Source organism: Paramormyrops kingsleyae, chromosome 9 (genome assembly GCF_048594095.1).
Source record: "Paramormyrops kingsleyae isolate MSU_618 chromosome 9, PKINGS_0.4, whole genome shotgun sequence".
NCBI lineage: Eukaryota > Metazoa > Chordata > Actinopteri > Osteoglossiformes > Mormyridae > Paramormyrops > Paramormyrops kingsleyae.
The window spans coordinates 36,920,232-36,936,250 of record NC_132805.1 but is presented as its reverse complement, the minus strand read 5'-3'; the positions used below and the strand labels follow the sequence as shown (position 1 = coordinate 36,936,250).

The window sequence follows — 16,019 nt, the reverse complement described above, 5'->3', positions numbered from 1 at the left end:
CAGGTATGGGGGTCATAGAACAGCTCAGAGCAGGTATGTGGACTCAGCCAGCATGCAGCAGTCCTGGGGCAATAGGGGGTTTGGGCCTTGCTCAAGGACCCAACAGCCACATGCACACAGGTACGGGGGAAAGCAGGGGGCCTTAATCTCAGCCCGGAGCCTCAGAAGCTGCCAGTCAGGGCTCCCCGTGGACGGTGATAAAAGCCACATGGTACGACCTTCTTCAAGCGCTCCAATTATATCACAGGGACGGGGGGTCACGCAAAATTAATTTCAGAAGCAGCCGTTTAAACACGCAGATCCATGCAGCCCCCCAGGCCAGATCGGAGGTGCGTGCTCTTGCTGTCAAACAGGGCGATCAGCAAAATCGCAGGGCCATCACTGAACAGAAGGAACGTGGGAACAGACAGCTGGACACAGAACAACCCCAACAAACCCCCCCCCCCCCATTGGATTTCCCAGCTTTCACTGAATGCTGGGGGGCACACTTGCCACCCGTACATGTGCGTGCTCTCGACAGAGGGCCGGCTGCTATGGCTCGGAGGGGGGGGCAGCAGGAGAGCAGTTGCTATGTTACGAGGTGGGAGGGGAGACTGCGCTCGGTCAGCTGGCCGTTCGCATTACGCTGTGTAATTAGCAGTAATAGGCACTAACAAGCTTTCAGAGGCTCTTCTGTTTCACTATGACTAATAAACCTCAGCAACACTCCCACACCCCCTTCTCTTTTGTCCCGGGGTCCTGCTGCCTATTCTGCAGCTCCCCCAAAGCAGAAACGAGGGATAGAGAGAGAGAGAGAGAGAGCGACTGACAGACAGACAGACAGACCGACCTCCCAGCTCTATTACTGCTGCTCTGTCAGCTGAGGTGTTTATACAGTTCATGACAAACCCACATAAAGTTTAGCGGCCATAGTGACGCCGGGCCTTCTGGGATACATTAGTGCGCAGCGAGAAACACTCACTGTGAAATCCCCAAATGAGGGGAGGCCGTCTGGGCACACAGTACCGAGGGGTACTGCAGTATTACAGAGGGGTGAACGGCACAGGCGGCTGGGAAACAGGGAACGAGAGTCAGACAGATAAACTGGCCGCAGAGTAATAACATCAGAGCCACCAAAGTGTAAGTGTCCCGTGTACCACCCCCCCCCCCAATAGGATCTATCCAGTGTACCACCCCCCCCAAATAGGATCTATCCAGTGTACCATCCCCCAATAGGATCTATCCAGTGTACCACCCCCCCCAAATAGGATCTATCCAGTGTACCACCACCCCCCCCAAATAGGATCTATCCAGTGTACCACCACCCCCCCCAAATAGGATCTATCCAGTGTACCACCACCCCCCCGATAGGATCTATCCAGTGTACCATCCCCCAATAGGATCTATCCAGTGTACCACCACCCCCCCCCAATAGGATCTATCCAGTGTACCATCGCCCAATAGGATCTATCCAGTGTACCATCCCCCAATAGGATCTATCCAGTGTACCACCCCCCAAATAGGATCTATCCAGTGTACCACCCCCCAAATAGGATCTATCCAGTGTACCATCCCCCAAATAGGATCTATCCAGTGTACCATCTCGCAATAGGATCTATCCAGTGTACCACCCCCTAATAGGATCTATCCAGTGTACCATCCCCTAATAGGATCTATCCAGTGTACCATCCCCTAATAGGATCTATCCAGTGTACCATCCCCTAATAGGATCTATCCAGTGTACCATCCCCCCTTTTAGGATCTATCCAGTGTACCATCCCCCAATAGGATCTATCCAGTGTACCATCCCCTAATAGGATCTATCCAGTGTACCACCCCCCCTTTTAGGATCTATCCAGTGTACCACCCCCCCTTTTAGGATCTATCCTTTTCCCACCATGCAGACACACATGTGACTGTGCCCACAATTCCAAAGGTCTTACCATCCACATGTATTTCCTTGTCTCTTGGTATCACATGACAGAGGCTAAGACAAGAGCCCCCCCCCCACCCAGCTGTTTGCATGCACCATTCACTTCCCCACTAAAAAACCCACCTTTGGTTGCCCCGCCCATCACCCCCCCTCCGCTCATCTTTATTTCATGTTACGGTTCTATAAAGTCGAGTGAAGTTTGGCTCCAGTGAGGCGCACAGTCCTGACGTGGGTGTGTCAGGAATACTAAGCAGGGCGGTAACTGCCTCTCATGTCCGCGCGTCAAAGCGTCCCCAAGAGGGGGCGACGCGGTGCAATTACGCACTGGCAGACTCACTCACCCGGACGGCACCGCCCCGCCCCGCCCCTGGCAGGCCTTAGGCCTGGTGTCGGGTGGGTCAATGCCCACACTGGGCAGGGCTGGGCTCTGAACCCCAGGAATCTGGAAAACCTGGGATAGGAAAACGGGATAGGGCCTGTTTTCCAGCTTAAGCAGAGATCTGGAATCAGGAATTCGGGGAAAAGTGGCCAGTGGAGGGAAAGAACAAGACAAGTCACAGTGCTGCAGCACCGGAGTACGGCCACCGGGGACACTGCAGAGCAACCACTACCCAGTCACCAATTAAGCAAATGTGCACAAATTACAGCCAAAGGATTTCAACATGGCGGTTTTGCCGGGTAATTTAATGCGGCTGTTCCGTTTGGCTAGTAAAATACGAACATGTGACGTTCCCTGGGAGGGAGGGGCCTCACGCACAGCAGCCAGAAAAAGTCGGAAGGATCAGAAACAGCAGCTCAGCTGTTAGGACGCGGAGGTGCGCTGCTCACCCGGGCTTTGGCCGGAAGCCTTATGAGTGCTAGATAAACTTGGAGGTCTGCCCAGCTGGGGACGGAGGGGGGGGGGGCTTGGGGCCGGGGACAAGATGGCTGGATTTACCGACTCGACTCGGAAAAACGGGGCATCAAGCGATACTCAGACATGCCCCCAGAGGCCGGAGCAGCGGGGGACAAAAAAATGAAAATAACTGAGCTACTGTCACCTTAGACTCTCACACAGAGCTTCAAACAACAAAAATCATTTAATATCAGAGCACTAGCAACCAGAAACTAGCGTGGGGTGCAACTATCCAGCAGGAACAGCAACTCCGGCCTGGGATACAACCTCCAGAGACCCAGGGAGCCCGACTGCAAAGCCCCGTAGGAGACGGCTTTGGTTTGGTCTGCTCCAAACACAGAGCTTCGATTGGGGGGGGGGGGGGGGTGCGCTGAAGATATGCTCCAGGGGAGCCAAACACAGAGCTTCGATTGGGGGGGGGGGGGGCTGTAGGCACAAGTCACCGCGTCTGGCACTCTTGCATATTAACGAGTTATTTTCGCATTTCCTCAGAAATAGCTCACGGGATAATTAAGCAGCGCCGCTCTGAGCACACAGGGAGTCTGAACAGTGACCCTCTGTCCCTGGACACAAGGGTCCAGCTCGTGCTACCAAGCCCCAAGGTACTCTGAGAGACAGAAGGGGGACAGATCACGTTCTTCCCTGACCCCAGAAGGGGAGCAGTGAGGGACCCGGTGATATAATGCAATGAGAGCGAAGCCAGCAGGGGAGAACTTATAGTAATAAGTGGATCATCTCATATCGGCTTCTAATAATATGTTCCAAAGGTTCTCTGCAATACTTGACGGTCAGAGTCCTTAAAGGGAGCTCAAAGGTAGCGCTTCACTCAACAGGGACCCGGCAGGAAAGAGGTGAGGTGGAGGAGGACCACAGCAGCCGACCGGCCCAGTAACCACAGGCGCCCAAGCCAGTGTCACTACAGGCGCCCGAGGGAACCAACCGCACCCCCAGCCCACAGCCCCCCTCCTAAAACTCATCCCTCCAGAGTGTGTGAAGATTACGCTTCACTAAAGCCTTCATCAACAAACCATGAGTCACGAAAGCCAGTGATAAACTCGCCAAGATGCGACTCCATCCAAGACGGGCTCCGCAGAGATTCGCAAACCCCAGAAGACAAACACGCATTTGGACCAAAAGCAGATATAGCTCCTTATCTGAATGACCTCAGACATCCTGAGAATGGGTATTGGCTTAGTCCTCTTTCGGCTTCATCTAAAAAAGGGAAAATAAGCATCCAGTCCTGTTTTAAAATAGCAGATGAGGAAATAAAGAATTATGTCCCTCAGTAAATAGGAAATAAGATCCATGTCAGTATAAAGAGCAAGGTGAGGAAATAGGTAGGTAGGTTTATCTTTCATTTCAGCCATAGACGCAGAATACAGCCATAGACGCAGAATACAGCCATAGAACGCAGTGCACAGCCATAGACGCAGTGTACAGCCATAGACGCAGTGTACAGCCATAGAAACAGAATACAGCCATAGACGCAGTGTACAGCCATAGACGCAGTGTACAGCCATAGACGCAGAATACAGCCATAGACGCAGAGTACAGCCATAGACGCAGTGTACAGCCATAGACGCAGTGTACAGCCATAGACGCAGTGTACAGCCATAGACGCAGTGTACAGCCATAGACGCAGTGTACAGCCATAGACGCAGAATACAGCCATAGACGCAGAATACAGCCATAGACGCAGAATACAGCCATAGACGCAGAGTACAGCCATAGACGCAGAGTACAGCCATAGACGCAGAATACAGCCATAGACGCAGTGTACAGCCATAGACGCAGTGTACAGCCATAGACGCAGAATACAGCCATAGACGCAGAGTACAGCCATAGACGCAGTGTACAGCCATAGACGCAGTGTACAGCCATAGACGCAGTGTACAGCCATAGACGCAGAGTACAGCCATAGACGCAGAATACAGCCATAGACGCAGAATACAGCCATAGACGCAGAGTACAGCCATAGACACAGAATACAGCCATAGACGCAGTGTACAGCCATAGACGCAGTGTACAGCCATAGACGCAGAATACAGCCATAGATGCAGTGTACAGCCATAGAAGCAGAATACAGCCATAGACGCAGAATACAGCCACAGACGCAGAGTACAGCCATAGACGCAGAATACAGCCATAGACGCAGTGAAAAGAAACATTGTTTCGCCAGGGCTAAGGTGCAGAAACAGAGGAGAGAATGACAGAAACAACTCAGGACAACACAAGTGCAGATAGGCATCCAGCTTGGTCAAAGATGAAGGGAAGATGGGCAGCCAACTCCAAACAGCCGCCAGATTAACCTCAATCCTTCCCCAAAGCATCGATTGCATATCTATAGCTTCATTTCATTTATCTTTCGTCTCGTCTCTTATTGCATTGCTGTTTGTCCTGCACTGAACTGTTTTTTCTCCTATTGTCCCTCCGATTTCACTGTGTTCCTCAGAACACGCAACAATAAAAACATGAAACCTCTGCGAGATAGAGGATTAATACCTGAAACAAAAGATGTTTGCGTAAGGTGGGATACTCCTAATATTGTTAAATATTTTGAAAAGAGCGCAAGGAATCTTTCAGGCTTTGGCAAACAAATCCTGTTCGGGATCTAACTAAAGAATCAGTTGCGCTGTAACCCAAGTGTCAACAATGGCACGTAAGCGGTCCAGCGACCGGGTGACCTACCCTTCCAGCCGCACGTCCGGCAGTGACCTGTTGAGGGCGATCATCTCACTGGCCATGAGATTGAACTGATTGATCTTGAAGAGCTCCTTCATCTTCTCCTGGTTCTCCTTAGGGATGACCACAGGCTTGCCCATCTCTCCCGGGCCATCGTGGGGTTTCTGTACCACCTCTGTGACAGGAGCAGAAAAGCATGTCACCTTTTCCCGAGTCCCTGTTTCGACAAGCAAACCGAAATGTGAAGTGTGACACCAGGGATCATCCTCCAGATGATCCGGAACAATCGCCCCTCACAGATGGTGTAATGTTCCCGAGGAGAACAACAAGGCCTCATTTCAGCTACTTACCACGGTAAACGGGTATTTAGAAGGGCTCGGGATCTAATGGGACGTGAAAACAGCTCTAGAGAACAAAAGAGCCCTGATCACTTAAGGGTCCACTTGATACTCCACCAAGTCTTCAAGAAGGAAGAGTCTCCTGAGATTACGGTCACTGCCTGGGTCCAGGGCCAGACTGCAGGAAGTCAACTCCATTAGTCCGAGCAGGGCGGGGGGGGGGGGGGCAGGGAACGCTATGCTCACAGGCTACAGGGGTTCAGAAAGTCACTCAGATGGAGGCTTGAGGTTCTCAGCAGTGTTTGCGTTTCGCAGAAGACTGCTCTGCTCCGAGCTGGGATGCAGCGCGTGGCAACGTTTGTGCATGTGTGGGGGGGTTTGGGGGGGTTTGGGGGGCAGTAAAATGGCACACAAAGCTTAATCTCTGGGCAAACAAGCTGTGAAATGCTAATAAAAAAGAAACAAGACCTTGGAAAGTGAGAAGGAGAAAGGACAGTCAACCCTGAACCCAACCCAACGCTAAGCCAGCTTCTACAGTCCAGGCCAAAAAAACAGAGCAGGTCTTAGAGCTGCAGCCCAGAGAGAGTCCAGCACTAATGGAAAATGATGAAGCGTCTGAGGATGGGGGGGGGGGGGGGCGCGGGATGGGTTACTGGGTTTGATTAAACTGGCAGCTATGTAGAGTTTCTGTACCGGGCTCCTGGGGGAGCAGTTCTGTTACTGGCTCGGTTACTGGCACAGATGAGGACTGACTGACACGTCTAAGGCTAGTTCAGAGTGAGCAGAAGGGACAGAAAAGCAAAGAACCAAGAGCCAAATGAAAGTCAAAGAGACAGAAATCAAAGAAAAGGAGAGGGGAGGGGAGAGAGAGAGAGAGAGGAGGGAGAGGGAGGGAGGGAGAGAGAGAGAAGGAAGAGTGAGGGAGAGAGAGAGAGAAGGAAGAGTGAGGGAGAGAGAGAGAGAAGGAAGAGTGAGGGAGAGAGAGAGAGAAGGAAGAGTGAGGGAGAGAGAGAGAAGGAAGAGTGAGGGAGAGAGAGAGAAGGAAGAGTGAGGGAGAGAGAGAGAGAGAAGGAAGAGTGAGGGAGAGAGAGAGAAGGAAGAGTGAGGGAGAGAGAGAGAAGGAAGAGTGAGGGAGAGAGACCTCACCTGCTCGACCCCAGTGCCAAAATTCAGTTACAACCACACAGCCCAGCGCCCCCCACCCCCCCCCCCCCCCCCCCACCTACCACACCCGACATACATTTCATGCTTCCATCTTCTGGGCAAACGTACACAGATAAAAAGGGTTCAAATGGAATTTCGCAAGCTGGTAATTTGACTTTCCCTCTAAATCACTTTACACTTTCAAATTAGCTCTCCATTACTGACACAGTATCTGCCTACAGAGGCCAGATCGATAACAATGTTTTAAAACTGTGTCCACAAGTTGGGGGGAAAAAACCTGTTAAAAATTCACACAGATCATGGCGCCTCCACACGAAACGCTCTGACACTGTCAGCTCCACAGGGGAAACAAGCTGCCTTTTCACAGCAGAATTTTGTTTCCAAATAAGATGAAAGTTTATCGCCGGGAGAGATTAATCCCGGCGTCGGCGCCATGAAGGAAGATCAGATGTGCCTCACAAACGAGCCCGTGTGCGGCAGCCCCCGGGGGGGACGGCGTGCTTTTCTGGGAAACGGGGTTGTTTACAAAGAGCCTGACACCCACATGACATCCGAAAACAGGCAGGAAGCAGCTCCGAGCCGAGCCTTGGGGGAACAGGAAAGGAATTAAAATGTAAATGGGGAGTGTAATCTCACTCTTCAGGGGTCAGTGGCTGGGATCCCAGGTACGGCAATTCGGTGAAAGCTCACGCCTTGACGTCAGCAACGGCAGATATAAAAAGGACTCGCAGCCCCCAAGCCGACGGCTGGGAGCAGGAAGCAGGTGACTCTTAGTATAAGGATGTTTAGAAGGTCGATAGGAAGAACAGAGCACATGGGGGATGGGGTGGTGGGTGGGGGCGGGTGGGGAGTCACAGACAGTGCAGGTCTGCTGGCCTCGGACGAGGTGGGAGGGCTGTTCCAGAACTTTAAATGGAAGAGAAGGTCCATCACAGGCAGCCTGCCGAAAATAAGGCAGTGGAGGTCCTGCCAGGGGCTGTTTCTAACCCCCATTTCGTACACAGACAAGACCCTTCAGCAACAGAACGTAAAGCCAGCCTCAACACTGATGTAGGACCAGCCAGAAACAAAAAGACTAAGGATAAAGCAGGTCAAGGCAGAGGAGGAGTCCATCAGAGAACACCTAGAAATGCAGGAGAGGCTGAAGGGGTCCCAGGACAGAGCCATGTGGATCCCCGCCATCAGCCGCAGCAATTTCAGAGCCCAGGTCAGTCATACTACCACCACAGGGATTTTGAAAGACTACAGAACATCAGCAGCTTCCCCTCTGAAGATCGGCACAGCATTGATGGGCACTAGGTCTGACATCTGGCCACTACTCCATGTGAAAAAAGCAGCAGGATCTAGGAAAACTGTTGACGCAATGCAGTGGTACCCGGGGAAGGCAGCTGAAGCTCATCGTGACCCACCTTCCATGGATGGACAATGTCAGATGACCAGGACACGCTGAGAAAGGTCGCCGCGAGACCTTGTTCCGGCGCTGCGGACACTCCAAACTCCTGCCACATTTTAATCAGGCCAATCTGGCCCCTGGGCTTCCGGAGGCCTGCCCGCTTCCCTCAATCACGCTGCCCCATCTCAAGCCCATTTGCTGCCTGTCTTGTTTCAGGCCATATTTTAATTGGCTATTTCCCCAATCCATCAACCTCATTTCAGGCCAAACTTTAATTGGCTATTTTCCTCATGTGAGTGTGAGTGTGTGTGTACGCGTGTGTGTGTGTGACTCACCATCTCTCCCAGGCAGACCCCTCTCCTTCTTGTCGTCACACTTGTTACACTCGCTGAAGTACAGCAGGATGAACATGTCCAGCATGACCCACACCAGTGAAGTGGCCAGCACCACTTTGCAGTAGGCAAACTTCCTCATGTCACCCTTGGCCGGCGAGCTGGGGGAGACAGGGGGGGGATTAGAGATACATCAGAGCCCCGTTGTGGCCCCAAGCAATTCCAGAATTCTCTTGGCTGTCCCTCAGAATCACCCGAAGTCAGGGAAGGTGCCCAGACGCAGAGCAGCCCTCTAAACATGTAATTACTGCAGAGTGGAGCTTGAAACCACAATTACACAAGAAAGCTCCTTTTACGGGGGGCAGCTGGGCCTTTCGGGGGCCAAACCGTGGAAGTAGACATGAGCCACGTGAGGCTCAGGGGCAGATACCGAGCAGGCCTGAAGGGCAGGGCCACCAGGCGTGACCAGCCAGTCACTGGGGGCAGCACAGCACATGCCGGGGACACGGGAACAGGCCTTAACCCTAAGCTACACCGCTCACCTACAGTGACATTCAGGAAGGGGTCACCTCTGCCCAGCGGCGAGGTCCCCCTTCAAATCTGCCCCTTTGATTCATTAAATCCATGTGTTCATTGTAGTGAGGAAAAGCCTGTGAATAAAAGGAGCGAGCAGAGTACTGCTGTTTCCCCAGGGAGGAGAACAGACATCGAAAACAAAAACAGATAAACAGGAGAAGAGCTGATTCACGTCTCACACAGCGAACAGGATAATCTCTGGCAATTTGACTCCTAAAACAATATGGATCCAGCAGCACTAATGATTGGCCCCCTAATTAAAATGAGAGCGGGGGGGTCACGGAGACACGTCTGAGCAACATCGGACAGGTCAGTGCTGATGATCAGAGCTCAGGGTCCCACTCCTCATCGCCCCCCCTCAGTGGGACCTCTCAGTGGGTGGCTGGCCTACCGATCGACCTGCCATGGAACATGCAGAGATCTTCTGACACGTTGGGGAACAAAGAAACAACATGGCGTGTGTCAATCTCCACGTTCCTGCTTCCTTGAATTAGAAGTAGTAGTATATTCACGAGGATGGATTGATGTTCTGGATCCTTCCAGGGCTGGATTGGGAAATGATTTTGGCTCAACAATATTTATTGTTGTCGCGTCCCACATCACATCACTGCGCCATATGGTTCCGTTTGGGAGGAAGCGGGCAGGTATGAAGCACGCTCAGCAGTGCCTGACGGGAACACGCGTGTGTGTGATCAGTCAGACTGAGGGATGAAGCGTGATCCCTGCTCCCGGATGAGAAATGTCTGCACTGGATCCATGTGGCTCGACTCTGCGGAATGGCTAAAAGGCGTCCTTCCGGAAAACACTCCAGGAAATATAAGATCTGCTTCCAATTTTCACACCCACGAGTGTTACAGCATTTAAAAAAATGTTTAGTCTTGATGTCCTGTGAGTCAGCTGACAAATGGAGGAGAGGGGTGCAGAAAAGAGGATTCCACGTCTGGTACGTGAAGATGGTCGTCATCCATCTTCCAGCACGCGGTGATTAGTCTGTTCGGGATGGAGCGATGGCGGCCCGCCAAAGCTGACTTTCCGCCGCACTTCGCCTGAAGGCGAGGAAATGTCCCTGGTGTCTGGAATTGCGGGAGAAGGTAGGGCAAAGTGTCAGCCAGATGGGGCGTGGCACCAGCCGACCAATCAGGTGTGGTAAGAAGCCAGGGGGCGGGGCATGGTGCAGATTAGGATTCATGCATCGTCAGCCTGGCTTGGGTCTGCTTGTCTTGGTTACTGCAGGGCTTCCAAGGTGGGGATCCATACACTTATTCCTGGAGCAAACTTTCATCCATCCCGTTATGTGAATAAGGAGCTGCTGTGTCCTGTTCTTCACAAACGAAGCTGGAATGGCCAGATTCCCCGGAGAGGCATGGAAATCTCAAAGAGCCTGACGGCCAGCCCTCTCCCGCCTGACCTCCCGGTGCCACACAGCCCCCACAGCTCAGAGATTAGGCCACCCAGCCCAAACTGTGTACCCTGCCAAGTCATTTCAATCTCCTCAACCTCACTGCAGTGCCCAAAACCGCACTGGTGTTTTAAATGACGGGTCACGCAGCATATAGTGAAATCCACAAGCTGGGGAACCAAACTAACAAGGCATTAAAGACACAACCAGCCCAACCTCACATCATCATTCAGAGCAACGAAATCAGCAGGCAAACGGATCACATGCTCAGCCAGAAGCAGCGACGTGACAGTGTGCTCAGAAGCTCGGATAGTACAGGGGCAGGGGGCTGGTTCTGGTCTAGCGATCTTCTGTGGTGTCTACAGAACCTAACACTGACAGAAACAGTGAGAGATGACGTCAGCCCACCATGAGCTCCACACATTTCACAGAACAGATGCCCAGTAAGAAAAACATAAAAAATTCATCTGCTGTCTCAGTGGAATGGAACAAAACCAGCATCTCTTAATTCGGCTTTTCACTGGTCTTCGTCCAGGCCGTCATGCTGTGTTGTTCGGCATGAAATAAATGTTTATTTATTTTCTGGAGCTTGGTGATGATTTAGCCACAGGTAATGTGGTAACAATAAACAGGTATCAACAAATGCTATGGGGTACAAAGCATTGCGGGTAGGAGGGGCGTACAGTGTCAGTGCGTAAAGAGCTATGGGCTGGCTTAGTGTACAGTGTCAGTGCGTAAAGAGCTATGGGCTGGCTTAGTGTACAGTGTCAGTGCGTAAAGAGCTATGGGCTGGCTTAGTGTACAGTGTCAGTGCGTAAACAGCTATGGGCTGGCTTGGTGTACAGTGTCAGTGCATAAACAGCTATGGGCTGGCTTAGTGTACAGTGTCAGTGCATAAACAGCTATGGGCTGGCTTAGTGTACAGTGTCAGTGTGTAAAGAGCTATGGGCTGGCTTGGTGCACAGTGTCAGTGTGTAAACAGCTATGGGCTGGCTTAGTGTACAGTGTCAGTGCATAAACAGCTATGGGCTGGCTTAGTGTACAGTGTCAGTGCATAAACAGCTATGGGCTGGCTTGGTGCACAGTGTCAGTGTGTAAACAGCTATGGGCTGGCTTAGTGTACAGTGTCAGTGCATAAACAGCTATGGGCTGGCTTAGTGTACAGTGTCAGTGCATAAACAGCTATGGGCTGGCTTAGTGTACAGTGTCAGTGCATAAACAGCTATGGGCTGGCTTGGTGCACAGTGTCAGTGTGTAAAGAGCTATGGACTGGCTTGGTGTACAGTGTCAGTGCGTAAACAGCTATAGGCTGGCTTAGTGTACAGTGTCAGTGCGTAAACAGCTATGGGCTGGCTTAGTGTACAGTGTCAGTGCGTAAAGAGCTATGGGCTGGCTTAGTGTACAGTGTCAGTGCGTAAAGAGCTATGGGCTGGCTTAGTGTACAGTGTCAGTGTGTAAAGAGCTATGCGCTGGCTTGGTGTACAGTATCATTGTGTTAACAGCTATGGGCTGGCTTGGTGTACAGTGTCAGTGCGTAAACAGCTATAGGCTGTCTTGGTGTACAGTGTCAGTGCGTAAACAGCTATGGACTGGCTTGGTGTACAGTATCATTGTGTTAAGAGCTATGGGCTGGCTTGGTGTACAGTGTCATTGTGTTAACAGCTATGGGCTGGCTTGGTGTACAGTGTCAGTGCGTAAACAGCTATGGGCTGGCTTAGTGTACAGTGTCAGTGCGTAAACAGCTATGGGCTGGCTTGGTGTACAGTGTCAGTGCGTAAACAGCTATGGGCTGGCTTAGTGTACAGTGTCAGTGCGTAAACAGCTATGGGCTGGCTTGGTGTACAGTGTCAGTGCGTAAACAGCTATGGACTGGCTTGGTGTACAGTATCAGTGCGTAAACAGCTATAGGCTGTCTTGGTGTACAGTATCATTGTGTTAACAGCTATGGGCTGGCTTAGTGTACAGTGTCAGTGCGTAAACAGCTATGGGCTGGCTTAGTGTACAGTGTCAGTGCGTAAACAGCTATGGGCTGGCTTAGTGTACAGTGTCAGTGCATAAACAGCTATGGACTGGCTTGGTGCACAGTGTCAGTGTGTAAAGAGCTATGCGCTGGCTTGGTGTACAGTGTCAGTGTGTAAAGAGCTATGGGCTGGCTTGGTGTACAGTGTCAGCGTGTTAAGAGACTTCCCACACAGTACTTTACCATCAAAGACCCACAACCCCTGGCAGTGACTCTCCCCAACACCAGCTAACAGTCTCGTTTGGGCAACTCAGCGGGGGGGTGACACTTCAGCGATGGTTCTGGAATGGGCTGCTGGGGGCTCCTAATAGGCCGGGGTCATCACTCAGGAGGAAAAGGAGACAACTGATTGGAGGGGAAAAATTCACTGGATAGTAGTGTGGGGCGGTGTTCATACAGCTGCTTATTCACCCGCTAGCTGGAGGGCCGGATAGCATCATTTACAAGGCAGTCGTGACGGTTCAGGCGTTAGGCTGGACAGGTCACAGTGAGGAGCGTCACATTCTGGCTTCCGTGCATCGCCCCAACAACCCGCAGTCTGAGTGGTTCCGCTCCACAAATGACTCCTGGTACTTTGGGTGATAAGCAGGTCACCGTGACAGATCAGCACGGCTCACCGTGTTTAACCCTAACCCAACCTAAGGTTTGGCTCACCTGTCCTCCACGGAAACACGCTGCTCTGCAGGCTCCACGGCTGCCGGAGAGCTCCGGCGCGCGCTCCTCCCCCGACGGCGGCCTCACGCAGCACGAGGGCTCATCTATGCCAGCGCCAGCTCACAGGGACTGATGGGAGGGGGGGGGCACTCCGCGGGCTGTCAGGACAGGGAAAGGGTGCTCAGCTGCAGGGGGGCATGATCACTCCACTGAGAACACGCACACAGAGACACAGAAACAGGTACAGACAGAGAGACAGAGACTGAGAGACATCCAAACACAGAGACAGACGGATGGACAGACAGATGGATGGACGGACGGACTTAACTGACAGACACAAAAACACACAGAAAGAGTCTGACAAGCACAAACAGATAGACACAGGCAGAAACAGACAGAAAAAAACACACTCAGACACCCAAACACAAAGACAAACACACAGGCAGACAATTGAGACAGAGAAACACAGATTATCTCTCGGAACTCGGAAATTCCAAGAGGAGTGACATCACATCCAACAATCTCCCGTTCAAGCTACCGCATCTCAAAACAAACATGGCTGCCTCCATGAACACGCTGTTGTGTGTTGTTGCTTTAAATCAGCAGATTTGGAGTGAGATTATTTTTTCCGAGAGACATACAAACAAACACAAACTAGTCGAACCACATTAAAAGCTTTCTAAAATATTTTAGGACATTCACAGCGAAATTATTTTTTCGAGAGGCAAACAAACTACAAACAAACAAAATACACTAATAAGTCTGGTAAAAATCTGATATTGCATGCTGGGATACTGTTTACGGTCATGATATGGTATTCTCTAAATCGAACACGTGCAATTACATTTATAACTATTCATACATTTAACAAAATACACTAGGGTGACCAGATAATCCATGTCAGGGAGGACACTCTGAGCTAGGACAGGATTTGTAAATTACCATTTCAATTAAAAGGACCTGCATTTCACTTGAGCACTGAGTTCTTGCTGTGTGCTGATTGGTCAGTCTCCTATAATCATTCATGTGTCACTAATGCTAATGTGAAACAGCTGGATGAATCTTTCAGTCAAGGAAACAAACCAGTCAAAGCACAAAAAGAGCTGAACTATTTAGCCAAGCACAGGAGCCTTTCAATTTGAAAGTAGTTTGTAAAACCTGAAGTAGCTCAAAGTGTCCTCTCTGACATGGATTATCTGGTCACCCTAAAATACACATTTTTAAATATTTATTGTTGCGCATGTAAGCCGCTATGTTGAAATGACGTCACAGGGGAAACTCGGACAACAAAATTTGGTCCGACATCTATGTCATAAAAGAGGCGTGTTTCCGACGGGACGTGACGTTTTTCGTGACGTTTTCTGAGGTTTTCATCCGAGTTCCGACTTGGAGAGAAATAATTGAACGCAAGATTTAAATCACAGTGACATTCACAATGAATTCTGGGAGTTGTAGTATCCAAGCAATGGCCATTTTGGGCCCTGGTCGCCACACTAGAGCCACAACGTGCATTACCAAAAGAACCAGAAGAGTACTGCAGATGCCGGACAGAGCGTGCTCTTCAGCTCTGCCGCCGGGACCCGTCCAGGCGCGACACTACGAACGACAGCAGCCCGAGAGTCCAGCCCAGCGGCCCACAGCCGAGACATGAGACTCCGCAAATTAACAGCTCAATCAGAAGCTCATCTGTCTGCTCCCACAACGTAAACACGCAGTGTCACGCCAGATGGAGACGCAGAGAAGGAGGATGGGAACATAAACCGTGCCGCGATTAGGGGCACGTCTGTCAGCGCGAGTGAATCATGGATATATCATAATGCTCTTGGGGGAACCACTTGTCCACACAGAGCGCGTGCAGTGTGACTGTGAGCAGAGACTGACACGCTGGCCAATCACCCTCAAACGATTACCTGGCATTTTTGGGGAATCGTGGGCAGTTACCCTTTGTGCTATGGCTGTGCTGTCATTCCTGTCTTGTTGGGGGGGGTCACTATCCAGCCCAGCCTTGGAGCTGACGGTTCCGCTCCACTATGGAAGCATGAATGGATCAGAACCAGGACAACAGTGATTATTTTGCTGATGAGGAATCACACTCTGGAAGCTATGTGCTATCATGGCAGTCAAGTACCATGTGATCGGGGCTCAGCCAATCAGATTCCATTCCAGGCTTCCTTAGGGTCCAGGCCTTCCCCACCAAACTCCCCGTCAAGAGACGGATATTTAATCCAGGCTTGTGACACATGACAGAATTAAGAGGCCCAGACAGTGTGCAGAGGTCCTCCAACCAGGACAAGAGCAGCTCCTCAAACTGGATGAGAGCCCAGGAGAGGCAGAAGAAGCAGAGCAGAGAGGACTGTGCATCACAGCACGGCCCCCCCCCGGCCCCCCAGTCCCAGCACAGGACAGTAATTACTTTTTTGGCTGTCACCTCCACAGGAAACAGCCTAATTAAAATTCCACAGCCTCCCTCACTAGTCTCTATTTTTCTAGAAGGTTCCAGAGAGTAAGGATGTTTCTCTATCAGCTTCATCTGTTGATCTTCAGAGACCACCCCCTCCCCCCCATCCCATCATGCCGGGCTGTTAAAAGAGCCCCGTCTGAACCGGGGGGAGCACAAAGAACATTCTCCAGGCCCCTCAAGGAATAACCCCCCC

General features: G+C 51.3%; 1 protein-coding gene across 3 annotated transcripts in view; it reads right to left on the bottom strand.

The window, feature by feature from the left end:
- Positions 1–16,019, bottom strand: part of galnt1 (UDP-N-acetyl-alpha-D-galactosamine:polypeptide N-acetylgalactosaminyltransferase 1) — an 87,447-nt gene that overhangs the window by 39,324 nt on the left and 32,104 nt on the right. For all 3 annotated transcript variants that reach the window (XM_023825683.2, XM_072716940.1, XM_072716939.1), the window contains 3 exons: positions 13,366–13,523; positions 8,720–8,877; positions 5,496–5,664 (listed from right to left, as the gene is read on the bottom strand). In XM_023825683.2, coding sequence (XP_023681451.1) covers positions 5,496–5,664; positions 8,720–8,858 — 308 coding nt within the window. In that variant the 5' untranslated portion in view covers positions 8,859–8,877; positions 13,366–13,523. The remainder of the gene's footprint in view (positions 1–5,495; positions 5,665–8,719; positions 8,878–13,365; positions 13,524–16,019) is intronic.